Raw genomic sequence first — 23,395 nt, 5'->3', positions numbered from 1 at the left:
GGTAAGCAATTTCTAATTAAGCCCTCTTTAAAAAACAAAAAACTTGGAATAAAGAAATAGATGAATTAAATCAATTTTGGAAAAATAAAAGATAGCTTAATCAAAATATTTCAACAAAAGTCCTAACTTAAGATATACAATTTTTCCTTTAAATGAAGTATAACAAAAATGAGATAAATCAAGGGAGATTAGTATGTATTAAAAATGATATTAATTTATTCTTTAGCTTATTACCAAAGCAAATTTAATTTTTAAAAAATGAATAAAAAATATTTGGAACTAAAGAGGAATAAGCTATTGGAAATGAGAACTGGATATGAATCAGCAACTTTTAGAAATGAGGCTTCAATTTTGTAAATAAGATGGAGGTCATTTTGATTTGACACATATAAAAATCTTTCATTATTGTGACTTTAAATTTTTTTAATTTGTCGTATATCTTCTGAGGTATATTCATAAATTGTAAAATTTTTAATCATATTTCTTTCTACAATATGCCATAATAGAAACAGCTATAAGAATTAATAAACCAGTTTAAAATTATAGGATTTATAATTACTATATATATATATATATATATATATATATATATATATGAAGGCAGCCATCTTGAATGTTTTCTTTGTGTGAGATAAACTTGATTTTTTTTTTTTGATAAGGGAAATTGTTCTCCTGAAATTATCGAAAGATATTCCACGATCCCAGATATTAATATTTTTATCAGCAAGTCTCATATATTTACTGATATGATTTACGAAAAATAAGTTGATAATTGTTAAAATTTTTGTCTTCGATTATTTTTGTTCATACTCTTTCATGGTTCCAGTTCTCTATATTATTATCAGCCTTCATAAATACCCACATATTTATTTGCCAGCTTCAAACAAACTACCATTCTCTTTTACATATATGCATATACAAAACACACATGCACACACACACACACACACACACACACACACACACACACACACACATAAAGTAATATTTAAAAAATTCAGAATATACAGCAATCATACTTCTATGTATATATTCATTTTCGTAATAAATGCAAGATGACATGAATTTCCAATATTTGTTGCATCAGATAGTCTGCAGTTTTCTTCATTTCTTCCTCTTCTACCTCTTTCTTCCATTGAAATATTATGTAGTGCTGTTCATTATCCAATCATCTTCCATCTATTAAATGGTATCGCTTTGCTCTTACAGGTTACCACGGTTGGCTTGGTCTAATTCAATGGCTTCAAAGAGAGACTTGAAATTTCCAACTCCAAAACCCTATCAATAGTTAAAAGAAAAGTGAAGTTAAAATTAAAAACAAACTGAATAGTAATAAGTGGTAATGCTACAAATTTAAACAAGATTCAGGCTTCCAAAATTTGGATTAGAATTGTTCACACAAACATGTGGCATTGTGGGGATTAGTGAGAGTTGGCTGCAAACCGGAGGTGGACACCCACGATCAGAGAGGGAGAAGGGGCATCTGGTGCCTACCGGTGGGAAAAAGGAAGTTTTGCTTTTGGCGCCCTTTTGAGTTTTGTTTTTTGGAAAGAGAAGAAAAGGAAGAGAAGGATGGTCGACTTCCACCGCTGCCGGAGGAGCCCCGAAAAAGAGATGAAAGTCAAAAATTGGAAGAACCCCTGATAGCCAAATATGAATAACCTGTTCAGTAAACAAAAAAAAAAAAAAATAAATAAAAATAAGGAACTTTAGGGACTGCCAAAATTCACCACAGTAATAATTAAAAAAATTTTTTTTCATCGAATGAAAATAATGAAATTGCGAGACGAAAATCGTGTTTACATAATTAGCGCTTTAAAATAACATTCCCATGTAGTAGACATTCCGAACTTGAAAACATACCTGTATTTAATAAATCTAGCAAAAATCAACTAATGGTCAGATTTTCGTGAAATTTTCGATACTTATCCATTTTAGAATGAAATTACATAGAAAATGCAGTTTTCGTAAAATATACGAGGGGAAATATTTTCTTAGTGCATGTCACCCCCCCCCCTATTTATTTTTTCGAAATTCGAACAAAATATATTTAAATATATCGAAATTTCTATTTATTATGAAACATAAGAGTTTATCAAATAAGTAGAAAATATTTATTTTTTTTTAAATTTAAATACACATATTGAACAAAAATTTACCTTGAAGTTGCAATTAAAAAAATGATATAATTGTTTTTTTTAAAGCGTTTTTTCGAATATATATATACTATATTCGAATATATATATACTATTAATCAGTTGAATTGCCAAGAAAAAGAAACTTCTTAAACATTAATTAATTTTTAAAAGATTAAAACGATTAAAATTCCATTATTTCAAAATGTTCCGTTACAACATAGATTTTTAATTGTGTTTAAATTTTTTTTAAACATTAAGTTTTAATATAAACAAGACTTTTGTCAGCTATTTTATCGCCAGATTAAAACCAATTTGAAAATATTATTGCACAAATATTAAGCATTTTACTGGACAAAATATGGAACCCCGTAGGTAACCAAATGAACATTCAGTAAAACCGTATTTCATATTTAATATACAAATGTTTATAATATTATTAATCGTTAAACTGTGTAAATCTTAAAACCTAACAAAATTATAACAAAGATTAATTATTAATTGCAGTTTGGAGAAGATAAACAAAGGTTTAAAAAAAAATCATTAAGTCGCTTCTGCTTTTCCATAGTTCGTATAGGTAACACAAGTCTGACGTCACGGGAAGATGCGATCCATTTTTCACAATCGTTTGGCAGACCCTAGAGTCTCACACATTCACGAACTTTCTCTTCTGCTACTAAAGCGAACTCTCTCTCTCTCTCTCTATATATATATATACCTCCCACCAATAAATAAAGCTGCTTTTCTTACCCTTAAAATATGATGTCTGTTTTATTTATTTCTATGGAGTCAGATAGTTACACGTTAAAAACACAAACCTGATAAACCCACTTCAATACCACATAAAATGATGACCTCCCGACTTCCAGAAAGAAAGAAAAAAAAATATATATATATATAAAATAATAATAATAATAATAATAATAATGATAATGATAACGACGACAACGATAAAAAGCAAAAGGTCAAACAGTTAGACTTTCTCTAAAATAATTTGGGTGATTAAAATAGGAAGAGACGAAAAGAAAGTACAAAACACGGCAAAAAAAAAAAAATCCGCTTTCGGAGTAGAATACGACTACCACTTTTCTTATAGCGACTGCTATCAAACCACAAAGAAATAAATAAAAATTTCTATGCCGATGTCTTCAAATAATTTGCCTGATTAAAAGCCGAAAGTTAACTTCGAAACCATTAAAAAAAAAAAAAAAAAGACAGGACACAAAAATGCCCTTCTTGTAAACATAATAAAAAGGGAGATAATCGAACGGCAGAAGTTACGGCCCCTGGGCAATCCCTGTGCTGAATCCTGCTGGACAAAAAAAAAAAAAAAAAAAAAAAATTGTTTTACAAAATTTACGAAATCTACAATTTCATAAAAAAAAAAAAATGAAGTATTAACTTCCATAACAAAAAGGAGTGCCAATCTAGGTGTGTCAGCAATTTCGTGAAAAATAGTGAATAATTCCACCCCGTCTTTCCAAGCTTTCAATTAAAGGATCAAGGATCAAGGTTTCATTAAAAAAAACAAAAAAACAAAAAAAAAAACAAACAAACAAACAACGTGTTTTTTTTAAAAAGGTTTTAAACTTCGGACTTTACAGGTAAATTTCTAAAAAAAACACTACTTTTTTTGTTGTTTTAAATTTGAATATATTATTTATTGACCTTTTCTCTTCAATTTGTGATATATAACACTTCGGTGAGTAAATTAATTATTTACTTTTTAATAGACATTTCAAAATTGGAGGCGTGAATTATTTGCACCCCTGTCTTTCCAAGCTTATAACTACTCGAAAAATGTAATTCAAGCCCTAATTTTTTTTTCGATTAAAGGAGAAAAGACCAAGGTTTCATTAAAAAAAACAAAAGAAAAAACAAACAACGTGGTTTAAAAAAAAAGGTTTTAAACTTCGAACTTTACAGGTAAATTTCTAAAAAACACTACTTTTTCTTTTTAAATTTGAATATATTATTTATTGACCTTTTCTCTTCAATTCAATTAATTATTTACTTTTTAATAGACGCTTGAAAATGGGGGGGGGGCGTGAATTAAAAAAAAACGTTTGTCTAAAATATTATATTCGGTGTATTGGAAAGAGCATAAAATTTCACATTGACCCTGAAAATATCGTAAAAATAGAATCAATAGAAAAATTTTGATAGATTTTTAAAGTTTAAAAATTGAAAAATATTGAGTTCGTAAAATTCCTTACTGCTTTTTAAAAAATAAAAAAAATATTTCTATTACTTTTAAAACAACTTTAAAAGTTTATTTTGGAAGTATAATCCATAAAGAAAATAAACAACCCACTTTTAAAAGAGAAATTACGAGTTTTTTATATTTTATTCGCAGTTTCGTGTTAGGGGTGTCAAAAATTCCTACAAAACTTCTGATACACCTACCAATCTGCTAAAATAATTTTAACCTCTTGACTCGTAACCTACGAAATATGAGGCAGCAAAGCAAGAGTTCACAGAACTTTTAAAGGCTGGCATAGTAAGACCGTCAAAATCCTCATGGTCCTTGCCAATCCACCTCCTGGAAAATGGAGAGTGTGTGGTGACTTCAGACACCTCAACCACCTGACGAAACCAGATAGATACCCAGTCCCAAATATCAACAGCCTCGGTTCCAAACTTTTTAAGAAGAAAGTATTTTCAAAGATTGACTTACTACAGGCATATCATCAAATTCCCATTCAAAAGGTTGATATTCTACAGGAATAGCATCGAATTCCTGGACTACAATGTATGTGCTGATGGACAACAGCACAAAAAGTTGAAGACAAAAAACTTTCCAGAACCAACAGACTCCAAATTGCTCCTCGGAATGGTTAATTATACAGGAAATTTGTGGGAGCCTTTCCTAGTCTCACACAAAAACATGCGTTCACATCTCAAGCCATATTTCTTGTCATTTACATACGTGCACACAAACATAAGTGAGCACATCCACACATGTACATATATTCATGTTCGCATATATACACTCACATTCACGTGTATACACACACACACGCTAACGTACACACATGTACTCACACACGCGCACACGTACGCACACAAGGACAATGCCACTTCCCCTTTCAAAGGAAATCCACACATGCGCAAAAGACCACCGGAAACAAGTATAAAAGCAAGAGCAATAAGCAGCATCTTCCTTTTCCAACTCGGCTTCAGAGGTGAGTGGTTGGCGCACCAGCTGCTGCCGTTTCGGCAGGCATGTGCATGAGCGTGCGTCACGCCACTTGCTACCATATGGGGTAAAAGCTAACAGATCGTACGTACACCTTATATGCTTTCTCTCTCCATGGCCTGGATTGACTTTTTTTCATTCTCTCTCTATACTACAATAGACTTTCCTCCTCACCAGCTAACAGTGAGAGACGCACACCCAACTGGATTGACTTTTTCTCTTTCTCTCTCTATGACAATAGACTTTCTTTCTCACCAGTAAACAGCGAGAGACCTGAAAAAGAAGCATTTGCAAAAATAAAAGACATCCTTGCAGAAATATCTGCCTTGACATATCCTGATCCAAAGGCCAGACAATACCAATTGGTCCACAGATAGCTCCAACCATGCTGTAGGTGCAGCACTACATCAAATAATAAACGAGGAATCAATCCCTACCGGGTTTTACTCACGAAAGCTATCAGGTAGTCAAAAAAAAAATACTCCACCTTCAAGAGAGAACTATTAGCAGCATACCAGGCAGTTCTGCATTTTAAACCTCAAATAGAAGGAATGTTACCTTTTTTTCCGATCATAAACCACTGTCCCTACCATTTAAACAAAAGACACCAATGAAATCAGATGTACAACAACGGTATCTATCAATTATCACTGAATACATTGTGGATGTGTTGTACATCAAAGGAGAGGACAACATTGTGGCAGACTATCTCGACCAATGTGCACAGTGACCCTTGATCCCTGTGATTTACCAGCCATCTGTGAATTACAGAAATGTAATGATGAACTTACAAAATACAAAAGTCTGTTAAAACCATATGAAATACAAGGGTCATCCACCTGGTGTGATTTATCAACATCCACTCCCAGGCCCTACATACCTGAACCGCTACACAGGAGAATCTTCAATACGTTTCACAACATCTCACATCCAGGACCTACACCAACAACCAAGCTAATAAAGTCCAGATACTTTTGACCAGACATGGTCAGAGGTATACGTGCTTGGGCAAAATGCTGTCTTCAATGTCAACAGCACAAAATCTCCAGGCACACTAAAACAGAAACCACACCATTCTCCTTATCATCTGGGAGATTCGAGACTGTGCATATTGACATCATTGGCCCTTTACCACCCGCAACTACATATGATGGTGTATACACATCTCCAGCTAGATATGTACTTACATGCATCGATAGAACAACACTGCAGCCTCTACGATCGTGATAGCCTTCTTAAGCATATGGATCTCCCGCTTTGGAGTTTCATTACATGTGGTTACAGAGAGAGGAAGCCAGTTTGAGAGTGAACTGTTCAGAGACCTATCCACAATAATTGGATTCCACTGAATCCGCATGACAGCATATCATCCTCAAACCAACGGAATCATCGAAAGACTACACCGGACCCTAAAGACTGTGATTATGACACGGCAACAGAGTTGGCTGAACACACTACCCATTGTATTGCTACTGAAATATGCCCAATGACCAAGGTTTCTCCCCAGCTGCTGCAGTTAAAGCAACCCAGCTACTACTGCCAAAGCTCATAATGGACCAAGAGGATCCAAACTTACATGGAGATGATATAAAAAAAATTGCCAAGGAGATGCAAATGTTGGATATGGCTCTACTCTCGGAAGGACAGCTTCATACAACACAGAAAGCATTCATGCTGGAAAAACTAAAATCAGCTACCCATGTGTGGCTCTGAAAGGATAGAATTCAAAAACCACTGGAAGCTCCATACTCTGGGCCACATAGGGTCATCCAAAGACAAAACAAGTATTTCCAAATAGAAATGCCATCTGGAGAGGAGCAGACAGTTTCAGTAGAAAGACTGAAACCAGTTAAATTCGATAGTGTCAACAATGGCAAAAATACTGATAATGAAGATTACTGAATGAATGACAACAAATGACAATACATTAGAAGGCATGTCAGCTCAAATACCGGACATACAAAACTCAACACATAAACCTACTGTCACACGCTCAGGTAGACGTGTTTGCTTTGCGAAGCACAAAGACCACATTTATTATGTGTGAGAAATATAAGAATAAAAAATCCATAACATTGGAATCCTTTAACTAAGTTCTAGAAACTTAGTAGAACAAAACTCATGAAACCTAGCATTTTAAAACTAATATTGAAACGATTTCGTTCAAGAACAATAAATGTATAAATAAATTTGCCGTTCTCACACAGCTATTTTGTACCTAGAAATGTTAAAATAAAATTTTTTTAAGTAAATAAAAATATAAACGTAGATAAGCTATAACAGTAGAAAGCTAAAGATGCTCTACTATCCACCATTATCTTTAACTAACATTCTCGGAATAGCTCTGCTATTTCGGGCTGTGATGTGTGTGGGGATTAGTGAGAGTTGGCTGCGAACCAGAAGTGGACACCCACGATCTGGTGCGCACGGAAAACGTGGGACTTCAGGTGGGAAAAGGGAAGTTTTGCTTTTGGTGCCCTTTTGTGTTTTGTTTTTGGTTTTTGGTTTTTGGAAAGAGAAGGAAATAGTTACACGTTAAAAACACAAACCTGATAAACCCACTTCAATACTCTATAGCATAACAAGAGCATTGGTTAAATATTTGTTCTAAGTGATGCTTTTGTGAAGATTTAGGGTCCAGTCCTAACTACATGCATTGATAAGTATAAATAACTTAAATTAATACTTCTCATGAATTAAATAAAGGGTTCAGTTCTCAAATTCAACAAAATGTACCTGAACGTTAGATATCAACCAAGATTAGAACAGGAGTCTGAATAATCCATACCAAATGGATCTTATTGTGCTTTAGTTTTAGTGGATTGTCTGTACAACTGTCCCTCCCGTCTTCTATGCGGCATACGATGATCAATAGTACTTCAATAACTTTTTCATTTCTAGAAATAAACACTTGACCATTTTGAAATGGGACTGTGCAAAAAGTGCTGATTAACAATTCATTTGTGAATTCAACCAGACTAAAACTAAAGAAACATCATAGAATTGATTATGGTTCTTTGATGACTTTCCCAATCGAGAGAGAATATCAGCGATTCATAATCCTTAATAATTATTTGATTCATCTTGAAATATGTTTGTCTAAAAGAATCTTCAGAAAAAACTTCCAAAGTTTCTCAGACCACTACTAACATATTAGTGACCTGGCAAGGCCACAGCAAAACTGACAAATGTAGGGTAGATAACCAAAGCAGCAAAACTGAAATTAGTCTGCCAGACACCATGTAGGCAAATTTGAGAATATTTTATTGGTTTGTAAATATAGGATTTTTTTTTTATCAATTGTCATAAAATTTTAACCATAGAATAGTATTATAATCTTCAAAAGCAAATTTTCATGCAATTTTATCTCATATAACCAATGATATGAGCATTTCAATATTCAATTTGGCTACGAGTATATATATATATATATATATATATATATATATATATATATATATATATATATATATATAACCAGTAAGGATTATGAAAAAAAAAACAAGACAAACTTAGCTTTCACTTTCTCTATATTTGCTGCTGTTGTTGTTTGAATTTGAATCAATGCAGAATTTCAAATGCAATTAAAGACGTTAGAAAAATAAACCAGTGAGGATTATAAAAAAAGAAACAAACTTAGCTTTCACTTTCTCTGTATTTACTGGTACTGTTGTTATTTGAATTATATAGATATACCACCTTTTTTGGCAATTTTATAAGTTCGAAATCTTAGTGACTATTAATCAGAATTTAACAAATGAAAGCTCATTGGAAAGTTAATGACCTTAATTGTGTAGTGGGTTATATGACATTTTCCTGTAAGGTTGCATGTTTTTTTTCAAAAAGTGGGGTATCACTTTTCTATATTAATTTAATGTAAAATGAGCACCCACTTTATGGTCATTTTTTGGGGGTTGTCTTAATTTTTTTTAGGGGTGGTGTTTATTGTGGCCTGGTAGACCAACACAAACCCTACCTTAAAAATCTTGTTTTCTATAGATTTTCGGGTGTGCTGAAAACGAATATTGCATTTAAATTTTCTGCATATAAGTATTTTTCCGGGGATTTAGCAAAAATATGTGTGCACTTGTGTGTACAATAATGGCCACCACTTATAACAAAGAACTGCATTGCTTAATACCTGGAAAATACTTATTTGCAGAAAATTTAAATGCGATATTTGTTTTCAGCACATCTAAAAACCTATAGAAAACAAGTTCTTTTATTGTAGGTTTTGTGTTAGTCTACTAGGCCAAAATTACCAAATAAACACCACCCCTAAAAAAAACTAACAGACGTCCCTTCTCCCTAAAAATGGTGGCTATAAAGTGGATGTTCATTTTACGTTAAATTAATATAGAAAAGTGATCCCCCACTTTTTAAAACTATAATTTCTTCATATCTTTGAAACTATTAGTTTCCTGGGATTTTAACTGTTATTTTTGTTTTCAGCACCCTCGAAAACATGTAATAGTGGTAATTTTAAATGGTTTTTGGGGGTGGATAGATACTGCAACTTTACCAATATTTCAATCATAGTCATTTGTTTTTGCATATAAATCATTCAAACTCGGCAGTGTTAAATGTTAGTTTTACTCATTTAGAACTACTTTAAAGCTTCACCGCTCACTGATTTTGCGACCAAATTTCAAACAATTTTTACAGTTCATAGATCACCTTTTTTTTTTTTTTTTTTTTTTTTTACACAGTGATCACCACTTATCAAGGCCCGGAAGCCACCCAGGGATAAGGGTTATTGCAAGTACATTACGTTAGTGAGGAGATTTGCTGAAATGTTTACTTAAGCGGGCAGTTCATTAGGAATTTGTTAACATTGGACTTGAAGACAACGAAGTTGTAGTCCGGAGGGAAGCAGGCAGACGGAACAGAGTTCCACAGGCGTGCAGTTCTAAGTCTACATTTTTGCCAACTAAAGAAAATGCATAACAATCCGACATTCTCAACTATATTTTGAAAAAAATTTTCAATTTTTGGTCAGTAAAACTAAAGTTATAATAAAATTACTGATAATTGTCTGTATTTTTGAGATGAGGTGTTTTCATTGATTGAGATTGTCGGACTGACTTCCTCATCTTGGTTGTTATCGTCACATGTTGGTTTTTGTTAATGTTAGGTTTAACATTAACAAAAACCAACTAAGAATTGTCCTAGTGACATATGGCCGAGTGGTCCTAGACGTTGTATCAAAGTTTACAGTTACCCAAAGATGCTGAGTTCAATCCTGAACGAAGGCAGTGAAAAAGTAACATTCAAAACAGAGAATCAGCAACTATGTCCCAGAGCTTAGCTGGAGTCCGAACACGGTACCCCCGATGAGGAAGTCCGACAATCTCAATCAATCAAAAAAATTACTGGTGTATAAAAGTTCTCAGAATCTATAAGGAATGGAGAAACGTTTTTTTCTGATTCTGATTGGTTTGTTTGTGTTTAATGAGCTATCAATCTTTTTGTGGTCATTCAAATTTTGTGGAAATTTTGGTTTAGTTTGGTTTGGTTTTATGGCATATCAACCTTTATTTTTATTTTTGGTCATTTGATGCTGATTACAGTGATTTGGATTTTTGTTTTGTATAAGTTATTTAAACTCATTCTGTAGATAAAGATTATATTTTTTTGCTTTTTTAAAAAAATGTCTTTGGATTCACCTTCTCCCATGCTGTTGACGGCGTAATATTTTTTTCGGATATGTGAGAGGTCACTACAATCTAGAAGGAAGTGCTTCACTGTAAAAGCTTCTTGACATGCCAAACACTCTAAAAGGTCTTCCTTTTTTAGCAGGAAAGAGTGTGTTATGTGTGTATATTGCTTATATTAAGTTTCAGTGAGTTTTTTTTTTCTTTTTCATTTCCTGGAAAACCAAAATGTCTGGGGATCCAGCATAGTTTAATGCTTCTACATATTCTAAAAACTACATACCTTCTCTCAAAAGAGGAAGGTCAGTGATGAGGTCTAGAGCCAAGTCTATAGCTGTGGCTTCTGCGCTAAAGATTGAGGAATAGTCTGGTAATCTCTTTTGTAATGTAATCTTATTGGATATTACTCTGCATCCAGTTTTATTGTTGTCTTTGGACCCATCTGTGTAGATATGAAGATGGTTTGGGTACCTCTCATAAATGTTCAGTAGTCTTTCTTGATAAGTTGATGGATGAGTTAAGGTTTTGGGGAGCTGGTTTAGTTCAAGTATAATTAGAGGTGGACTTAGTAGCCAGGGTGGAGTGCTTAGTTGTCTTTTATGGATGCTGGAAATTGGGATATCCATGTCTTCCACTAGGGGTTTTATACGAAGCCCAAAAGGTTTTATGGCCTTTTCTTTTTCGTCCAATAATTGTTGGTATTTGGGATTGAAGATACAGTTATGGGCTGGATTTGTTGATTGTGATTTTATTTTATTGTAATATTGTAAACTTAATTTTTGGGATCTGAGTTTTAGGGGTGGTTTGTGGGATTCTATGTAAAGATTCTACTGGGGATGTACGAAAAGCTCCTAAAACAAGTCTTAGGGCTTCATGATAGACTGTGTTTAGTGTTTACAAGTAAGATTTTCTGGCTGCTCCATATATGAAACAGTCATAATCAAGTTTACTTCAAATTAGCGTTCTATATAGTCTTATTAGTGATTGTCGATCTGCACCCCAATCTTGGTGGAGAACCACATGTAGCAGGTTTAGTGTTTTATAGCATTTTTCTTTTAGGTATTGTATATGTGAAACAAAATTCAGCTTTTTATCAAAGATAATACCTCGGAATTTATATTGTTCAACTACTGGGATCTCAGTTCCATGTAGTTTCCATGTCGGATTGTTATGCATTTTCTTTAGTTGGCAAAAATGTACACATTGTGATTTGGTTTTGGAAATCCCGAAACCATTTTCAGAAGCTCACCTCCCCTGTTGCAGTTGGTGTTCTGCTGTATGTATATGTCTGGATGTGCTAGTAATACATCGACGAATAAATAATTATTCCTGGGTTCAAATTGCTGTCGATATTGAAGAGAGTTGTTGATAATATGCTCCTCTGGGGGGACACCCTCTTCTTGTTTTTGGATTTCCAACAGTGTTGATCCAATTCACACTTTGAATTTTCTATTTGTGAGAAATGATTTAATATAGCTTGTTAGTCTGCCTTTCATTCTCACGTCGCATACGTCATTCATGATGCCATACTTCCAGATTTTATGCCTTTTCTAAGTCAAAGAAGATAGCTATAAAGTGTTGTTTTGGGATGTTTGCTTCCCTTATGGAAGTTTCTAATCTGACTATATGGTCCATTGTGGATCTTTAATTTATGAAGCCACATTGAGAGTTTGTAAGTAGGTTGTTTACTTGTATATATCCGACTAATCTTCTGTTTACCATGCGTTCCATAGTTTTGCATAGGCAACTGGTTAGTGCTATTGGACGATAATTGGTTGGTTGAAATCTGTTTTTCCCTGGTATATGTATGGGGATAATGGTGGCCATCTTCCATGATTCTCGTATGTTACTACTTTTCCAGATGTGATTGAAAGTGTTTAATAAGTAACTAGACTATCTGTGACCCGTTGGGTCAGTATGTTATATTAGCTATGGAATGAATGCATGAGCATGACACTTGTGACGTAAAGAAAATAGTTGTTTTTTTGACATAACAAACATTTCTATGAAAGTATATTAAAATGAAAAATCGCGAACAGATCACTCAAACATGAAATAAAATCCTCCCTATTCATGTAAAGATACCTATTTTTCTGAATAATCGCTCAAAAATCGAAAATTAAACATGATTTTCCTATGAATCGAATGCCGACGAAAGTCATTTAGCAGCAAAAATGCACATGAACCTACCGATGAGAAATATAAGAATGAAAAACACATATTTGGAATCCTTCAACCAAGTTATAGAAACTTAAAATCTAAAAAAAAAAAATAATTAGTAAAACCTGAAGCAAAAAAATAAAACCTAAATAAGTAAAATAAAATAAAACTAATATTGAAACAGATTAGTAAATGTGTCAACAAATTCACCGTCCTCACACAATTTTGTATCTAGAAATGTAAACCAAAAATAAAAACAGAAGGAAGGAAGGAAAAGGGACGGATAGAGAGGAGTAGTAGTAGTAGTCTTGGCTTTACTACAATTGTTCTTATGTGTTTTTTGTTTTTGTTTTAATATTGTGAAATTCTGTGTTAAGAATGTCTGGGGCTGAATTTGCAGAGGCCATCGTATTAGCAATATCTTTAATATTTGTGATTTCATTATTTTTTATTAGATGGTCATAGGAGGTTGTTTTTTCCCCAGCGATTTTCCTCATCATTTTCCAAACTGTGGAGATTTTGGTGAAGAGGTAATTTTGCTTACATAATTTTGCCAATTTGCTTTATGTAGTTTAAATGAGTTTAGGTTGCTGATTGTATTTTGAATTTGCAAAAAGCAGCATTTCGTGATTTAATTGCAGATTTGTCATTTAGAATACAGAGGTTATTGTTATTAAAGATATTTTCAAAATCTTTACTATTTTTATTTGTTTTCGAACTAATAGTGTTATGGCTGTAGAAATCACCTAATAATAGACGGGGGTTGGGCATTTCAGTTATTAATTTATTAATTTTGTTATTTTAATAGATCCTTCGTGTGGTGAAATGTATATTGCACAGATGCTTACTGTTTTATGTAACGTTGCTTTAATCACAACTGTTTGTAGATCACTATTTACATTTATTTGATGTGGACGTATGTCGTTTCTAACTAGAATAGATACACCACTAGACATTCCTTGGCCATCATTGTGTATGTATGGTGCATAGTTTTTTATATTTAATTGATTGTTCTTTTTGAGAAATGTTTTTTGCAAGCATATGACTTTGCGTTTACATTTATGGATTAGAATATATTATTTATTTGGGTTTATATTTATGGATCGGAATATATTATTTATTTGGGTTTATATTAATGGATCAGAATATATTATTTATTTGGGTTTAAATTTTTGGACTTGAATATATTATTTATTTGGGTTTATATTCATGGATCAGCATATATTATTTATTTGAGTTTATATTTATGAATCAGAATCTATTATTTATTTGGGTTTATATTTATGGATCAGAATGTATTATTTATTTGGGTTTATATTTATGAATCAGAATATATATATTATTTATTTGAGTTTATATTTATGGATCAGAATCTATTATTTATTTGGGTTTATATTTATGGATCAGAATATATTATTTATTTGGGTTTATATTTATGGACTAGAATATATTATTTATGTGGGTTTATATTTATGGATCAGAATATATTATTTATTTGGGTTTGTATTTATGGACCAGAATTGATTATTTATTTGGGTTCATATTTATGGACCAGAATATATTATTTATTTGGGTTTATATTTATGGATCAGAATATATTTTTTATTTGGGTTTATATTTATGGATCAGAATATATTATTTATTTGGGTTTATATTTATGGATCAGAATCTATTATTTATTTGGGTTTATATTTATGGATAAGAATATATTATTTATTTGGGTTTATATTTATGGACCAGAATATATTATTTATTTGGGTTTATATTTATGAATCAGAATATATTATTTGGATTTTATTTGGGTTTCTCATTTATGGATCAGAATCTATTATTTATTTGGGTTTATATTTATGGACTAGAATCTATTATTTATTTTGGGTTGATATTTATGGATCAGAATATTTTATTTATTTGGGTTTATATTTATGGATCATAATATATTATTTATTTGGGTTTATATTTATGGATCAGAATATAGTATTTATTTTGGTTCATATTTATGGACTATAATATATTATTTATTTGGGTTTATATTTATGGATCAGAATATATTAATTATTTTGGTTCATATTTATGGACTAGAATATATTCTTTATTTGGGTTTATATTCATGGATCAGAATATATTTTTAGTTGGGTTTATATTTATGGATCAGAATATATTATTTATTTGAGTTTATATTTATGAATCAGATTATATTATTCATTTGAGTTTATATTTATGGATCAGAATATATTATTTATTTGGGTTTATATTTATGAATCAGAATATATTATTTATTTGGGTTTATATTTATGGATCAGAATTAATTATTTATTTAGGTTTATATTTATGGATCAGAATGTATTATTTATTTGGGTTTATATTTATGAATCAGAATCTATTATTTATTTGAGTTTATATTTATGGATCAGAATGTATTATTTATTTGGGTTTATATTTATGAATCAGAATATATTATTTATTTGGGTTTATATTTATGGATCAGAATTAATTATTTATTTGGGTTTATATTTATGGACTAGAATATATTATTTATTAGGGTTTATATTTATGGATCAGAATATATTATTTTTTTGGGTTTATATTTATGGATCAGAATCTATTATTTATTTGGGTTTATATTTATGGATCAGAATGTATTATTTATTTGGGTTTATATTTATAAATCAGAATCTATTATTTATTTGGGTTTATATTTATGGATCAGAATATATTATTTATTTGGGTTTCTCATTTATCGATCAGAATATATTATTTATTTGGGTTTCTCATTTATCGATCAGAATCTATTATTTATTTGGGTTTATATTTATGGATCAGAATATATTATTTATTTAGGTTTATATTTATGGACTTGAATATATTATTTATTTAGGTTTATATTTATGGAGTAGAATATATTATTTATTTGGGTTTATATTTATGGATCAGAATCTATTATTTATTTGGGTTTATATTTATGGATCAGAATTGATTATTTATTTGGGTTTATATTTGTGGACTAGAATATATTATTTATTAGGGTTTATATTTATGGATCAGAATCTATTATTTATTTGGGTTTATATTTATGGATCAGAATCTATTATTTATTTGGGTTTATATTTATGGATCAGAATTAATTATTAATTTGGGTTCATATTAATGGATCAAAATATATTATTTATTCGGGTTTATATTTATGGATCAGAATATATTTATTTGGGTTTATATTTATAGATCAGAATCTAATTTATTTGGGTTTATATTTATGGATCAGAATATATTATTTATTTGGGTTTATATTTATGGACAAGAATATATTATTTATTTGGGTTTATATTTATGGACGAGAATATATTATTTATTTGGGTTTATATTTATGAATCAGAATATATTATTTATTTAGTTTTATATTTATGGACTAGAATATATTATTTATTTGGGTTTGTATTTATGGATCAGAATATATTATTTATTTACGGTTTATATTTATGGATCAGAATATATTATTTATTTGGGTTTATATTCATGGATCAGAATATATTATTTATTTGGGTTTATATTTATGGATCAGAATATATTATTTTGGGGGGTTTATGTATATGGACAAGAATATATTATTCATTTGGGTTTATATTCATGGACTAGAATATATTATCTATTTGGGTTTATATTCATGGACTAGAATATATTATTTATTTGGGTTTATATTTATGGATCAGAATCTATTATTTTTTGGATTTATATTTATGGACTTGAATATATTATTTATTTGGGTTTATATTTGTTTTTATATTGTGCCCGTATTTCTGCTCTATCCTTTCATAAAGGGTCTCTTCTAGGAAGGCGAGTGTAAGGGTGGCATATGTTGGTGCTATTTTAGTACCCATTTCTGTGCCTAGTATTTGGATGTAGTTTTCATTATTGCATTGGAAGGAGTTGTTATTGAGGATTATGTCAATGCTGTCAATCACGAATTGTTTATTGAATCTGGGGTGTAAAGTCTGTGTATGTTTGTCAATCCAATATGCGATAGTTTCTTTTCCTAGGTTGTGTGGGATATTGCTATATAGGCTGCTAACATCGAATGTGGCTAGTATTGTCCCATCGTCTACTGTTTGTGGTAGAGAGCTAAGGAAGTGCACAATATAAAAACACTCTGCATAAAATCTTGGAAAAGATACCTAGACGACTGCTTTATCCTCTGGAGAACCACATCAGAGAATTCCACACTTTGCTATAAAATCTACACTCAAAAATAAACTTCACACTAGAACAAAGCCCCACAGAACTACCTTTCCTAGACATCCTAGTAACAATAAAAAAAAAACAACATAATCACAAACATCTACCACAAACACAGACACTCAACAAGACCTCCACTTCAAAAGCCACCATCCTAAAAACTGTCTAAAATCAATACCCTACTTCCTGGCACGTAGAGTCTGCAACATAGTAACAGACAGACACTTCCGTTCGACTAGACTGAATGAACTACAAATAACCCTGCGGAAAAAAAGGTTATCCACTACCACTAATACAGAAAGGTATTGAACTGGCTGAAAAAATTCCAATAGACCAACTAAGAACCCCAAAAGAACACAACAAAGAACAAATTTTAGCATACGTCTTCACACACAACACAAACAAACCAGAACTATTTACACAGACAACAAAAAACCTTATCCTCCTCAATCAGAACGACAAACTAAACAACGTACTTAAAACAACAAAAATAATAAAAAGCAAACGCCAACCCAAAAACTTAAAACACATCCTAACTTCCTCAAAACTCGTTCCACACACTACAAAAGGGGTTACAAAATGCAAAAAACCGCGATGTGGAGTATGTGACATAATAATAGAAGATAACACATACACATTCAAAAACCCAGCACAAACATTCAAAATAAAAAAGGATCTAAATTGCACCTTCAGAAATGTAGTATATGCACTAAGATGCACAACATGCAACAAATCCTACATAGGCGCCACCAAAAATTTCAGCAGTAGAGTGGCCTTACATAAGAGCAACATCAAACTTGCAGATAACAGACACCTCTATGTTTCAAAACACGCACACACATGCAGTGGAAACAGCTTCAAAATAATGCCAATCTTCCAAACAGACAATTATTTCTATTTACTTACACAGGAAAAAAATTTCATAACAAGATTCACTACCGAACTAAACAAAGCTTAATATCAACACACAAAAACATGAAATGCAAGGCACACTCGCATGCATGTACATATACATATACACACCACACATAAATCAGAACCGACACATTAAAACACACACACACACGCATGCATACAGCCACACACAGACATAACACCCCTGTCTCTAATACAACACATTGAACAATACCAACCCTACTTAACCTCAAAACCAACAACACTAGGAAACACCTAGAACCATAGTGTAATATATGTTCCAACACCTCGCTCCTTCCTCAGTCAGTGGAGGAGAAATCCTTCATGACTGAGATAACTATCATCCCTTCTATCATCCCACCTCCCATACCTATATCCCTCCAAATGGCCCCTCTCCTCTGGGGAACAAGATCTTCCCCACACTAAGAACCGATCCTGGGTCTGGCCATACCCACATGGGGAGACAAACAAATAGAAACATTAAAAAATCCCCTACGTATATTTATTAATACACCTCTTTACCTAAACAAACATAATATTAAGAATACCTGAACAGTCTAAGACTGAAACGAAAAATCACAATACTAAAATCTAAGAATCCAAAAAATAAATATCAAAATTAAATGAAAACACCCCTACCCTTACTTCAGAGGAGCTCCCCCCCCTCCTACCACATACACATTAGTAACGACCTTGAATCACAGTTACCTTCCTAGGGAAGCAAATAACTTTATGATACTATAAAACAGAACATACATTCTTCAAACCAATAAAAGAAAACACACACACGCACATACACACACATACGCGTGCGCGCACACACACACACACATCCTACCCTGTGCACCCAGTTGACCAAGTACCAACGGCCCCCTCACCCCCACTCAAGTAAGAGTAAAAAAGGAAAAGAATGAGAAAAACAAAGAAAGATAAACAGAAACACAAGCAGAGAGAGAGAGAGAGAGAGAGAGAGAGAGAGAGAGAGAGAGAGAGAGATAAGACAACAGTCCAGCCCAATAAACCAGTAATAAAAATTGGACATATGAATGAAAAGTAGAATCGTGTATACATGTTTCCACCTCTTGGAACATTTCAAATGAACTACGAAAATGTTCTTTTCATTTTTAACACGTATTGATTATGCTAATCATTTTAAATACTTTCTGAAGAGGACGCTTCACAGAACGTCTGAAACGCGTTAAAAACAATTTCAATGATTTAAAAACATTATTACAATGAGCTAAACATAATTTTCAATGAAAAACCAAGACATGGAATAATACAATAATGTTAAAAAATACACATTGTTGGTGACCACCCCCTTATTTAAATATACATCTTTCTCTCGTTTGAATTTCTTAACCTATTATATATATATATATATATATATATATATATATATATATATATATATATATATAGTATTGATTTTGAAACTTTAGGATTTCAGATTCAATCCGAATTGAAAATTTTGGTCTAATATCAAATGATGTAAAGTTATAAATATTTACGTCTAGTATTTTTTTTTTGTAGAAAATTTTTACTTTTACTATTTTAAAGTAGTTTTACTTTCAGATTTTTTTTTATTTATTAGCATTTTTTTACTTTTCGTATTACTTACTTTTAGTATTTTTTCTTTTAGTACATTTTTACTTTTAGTATTTTTAAATTCTAGTATTTTTCTTTGTAAAATATATTTACTTTTAATTTTTTACTTTTAGTATTATTTTACTATTAGTGTTTTGTTACTTTTAGCATTTTGTACATTTAGTATTTTTTACTTTAATATTATTTTTTGTTAGCATTTTTATGGTTATTATTATTTACTTTTAGTAGTTTTTATTAGTAATTTTATGGTTAGTATTCTTTACTTTTAGTACATTTTTACGTTTAGTATTTTTATGGTTATAATTATTTACAGTTAGTATTGTTTGCTTTTAGTATTTTTACGATTAGTCTTATTTTACTACTAGTATTTTTACTTTCAGTATTATTTTACTTTTAGTATTTTTATGGTTAGTATTTTTTAGCTTGAGTATTTATTTGGTTAATATTTTTTACGATTAGTGGTATTTTACTATTAGTATTTTTCTACTTTTAATACTTTTTATGGTTAGTAGTTTTTTCTTTTACTTTTTGTATTTCTGCTATTAGTATTTTTTTTACTTTTATTTTCCTTTATTTTACTATTATTTTACGATTAGTATTTTATAGTTAGTATTATTTTACGTTTAGAATTTTTCCTTTTAGTATTTTTACGAATAATATATTTTCTTATTTATATTAGTAATGTTTAGATTTTTTTTACTATTAAAAAATTTTTCTTTGTTAAATATTTTTCTTGTACTATTGTTATAATTTTTGAATTTTTTACTATTAGTGTTTTTTACAATTACTAATTTTTTTACTATTATTTTACTTTCAGTATCTTTTTTATCTTTTGTACTATCTACTATTATTTTTTACTATTATTTTACTTTCAGTATCTTTCTTCTCTTTTGTACTATTTACTATTATTTTTTTACTATTATTTTACTTTTAGTATCTTTTTTATCTTTTGTACTATTTACTATTATTTTTTTACTATTATTTTACTTTCAGTATCTTTTTTATCTTTTGTACTATTTACTATTATTTTTTTACTATTATTTTACTTTCAGTATCTTTTTTATCTCTTGTACTATTTATTATTATTTTTTTACTATTATTTAACTTTTAGTATCTTTTTTATCTTTTGTACTATTTACTATTATTTTTTTACTATTATTTTACTTTAAGTATGTTTTTTATCTTTTGTACTATTTACTATTATTTTTTTACTATTATTTTACTTTCAGTATCTTTTTTATCTTTTGTACTATTTACTATTATTTTTTTACTATTATTTTACTTTTAGTATCCTTTTTATCTTTTGTACTATTTACTATTATTTTTTTACTATTATTTTACTTTCAGTATCTTTTTTATCTTTTGTACGATTTACTATTATTTTTTTACTATTATTTTACTTTTAGTATCCTTTTTATCTTTTGTACTATTTACTATTATTTTTTTACTATTATTTTACTTTCAGTATCTTTTTTATCTTTTGTACTATTTACTATTATTTTTTTACTATTATTTTACTTTTAGTATCTTTTTTATCTTTTGTACTATTTACTATTATTTTTTTACTATAATTTTACTTTTAGTATCTTTTTTATCTTTTGTACTATTTACTATTATTTTTTTACTATTATTTTACTTTTAGTATCCTTTTTATCTTTTGTACTATTTACTATTATTTTTTTCTATTATTTTACTTTTAGTATCTTTTTTATCTTTTGTACTATTTACTTATATTTTCTTACCATTATTTTACTTTTAGTATCCTTTTTATCTTTTGTACTATTTACTATTATTTTTTTACTATTATTTTACTTTTAGTATCCTTTTAATCTTTTGTACTATTTACTATTATTTTTTTACCATTATTTTACTTTTAGCATGTTTTTTATCTTTTGTACTATTTACTATTATTTTTTTTACTATTATTTTACTTTTAGTATCCTTTTTATCTTTTGTACTATTTACTAATATTTTCTTACCATTATTTTACTTTTAGTATCTTTTTTATCTTTTGTACTATTTACTATTATTTTTTTACTATTATTTTACTTTTAGTATCTTTTTATCTTTTGTACTATTTACTATTATTTTTTTACTATTATTTTACTTTTAGTATCCTTTTTATCTGTTGTACTATTTACTCTTATTTTTTTACTATTATTTTACTTTCAGTATCTTTTTTATCTTTTGTACTATTTACTATTATTTTTTTACTATTATTTTACTTTTAGTATCCTTTTTATCTTTTGTACTATTTACCATTATTTTTTTACTATTATTTTACTTTCAGTACCTTTTTTATCTTTTGTACTATTTACTATAATTTTTTTACTATTATTTTACTTTTAGTATCCTTTTTATCTTTTGTACTATTTACTATTATTTTTTTACTATTATTTTACTTTTAGTATATTTTTTATCTTTTGTACTATTTACTATAATTTTTTTACTATTATTTTACTTTCAGTACCTTTTTTATCTTTTGGACTATTTATTATTATTTTTTTACTATTATTTTACTTTTAGTATCCTTTTTATCTTTTGTACTATTTACTATTATTTTTTTACTATTATTTTACTTTTAGTATCCTTTTTATCTTTTGTTCTATTTACTAGTATTTTTTTACTATTATATTACTTTCAGTATCTTTTTTATCTTTTGTACTATTTACTATTATTTTTTTACTATTATTTTACTTTTAGTATCTTTTTTATCTTTTGTACTATTTACTATTATTTTTTTACTATTATTTTACTTTTAGTATCTTTTTTATCTTTTGTACTATTTACTATTTTTTTTTTACTATTATTTTACTTTTAGTATCTGTTTTATCTTTTGTACTATTTACTATTATTTTTTTACTATTATTTTACTTTTAGTATCCTTTTTATCTTTTGTACTATTTACTCTTATTTTTTTCTATTATTTTACTTTTAGTATCTTTTTTATCTTTTGTACTATTTACTTTTATTTGTTTACTATTGTTTTACTTTTAGTATTCTTTTTATCTTTTGTACTATTTACTATTATTTTTTTTCTTTTATTTTACTTTCAGTATCTTTTTTATCTTTTGTACTATTTACTATAATTTTTTTTACTATTATTTTACTTTAAGTATCTTTTTTATCTTTTGTACTATTTACTATTATTTTTTTACTATTATTTTACTTTCAGTATCTTTTTTGTCTTTTGTACTATTTATTATTATTTTTTTACTATAATTTTACTTTCAGTATCCTTTTTATCTTTTGTACTATTTACTATTTTTTTTTTACTATTATTTTACTTTCAGTATCTAATTTATATTTTGTACTATTTACTATTATTTGTTTAATATTATTTTACTTTTAGTATCTTTTTTATCTTTTGTACTATTTACTATTATTTGTTTACTATTATTTTACTTTCAGTATCCTTTTTATCTTTTGTACTATTTACTATTATTTTTTTACTATTATTTTACTTTCAGTACCTTTTTTATCTTTTGTACTAT

General features: G+C 29.3%; 1 protein-coding gene across 1 annotated transcript in view; it reads right to left on the bottom strand.

Moving 5' to 3' along the window:
• Positions 1-548: 548 nt before the first annotated feature.
• Positions 549-23,395, bottom strand: part of LOC145295883 (4-hydroxyphenylpyruvate dioxygenase-like) — a 244,933-nt gene continuing 222,086 nt past the window's right edge. The window contains exon 13 of the mRNA XM_080141635.1: positions 549-1,278. Within this exon, the coding sequence (XP_079997761.1) occupies positions 1,204-1,278 (75 nt within the window). The 3' untranslated portion in view covers positions 549-1,203. The remainder of the gene's footprint in view (positions 1,279-23,395) is intronic.

This window comes from Euprymna scolopes, chromosome 2 (genome assembly GCF_053919585.1).
Source record: "Euprymna scolopes isolate OS-2025 chromosome 2, ASM5391958v1, whole genome shotgun sequence".
NCBI lineage: Eukaryota > Metazoa > Mollusca > Cephalopoda > Sepiida > Sepiolidae > Euprymna > Euprymna scolopes.
This window is presented reverse-complemented; position numbering and strand designations above follow the sequence as displayed.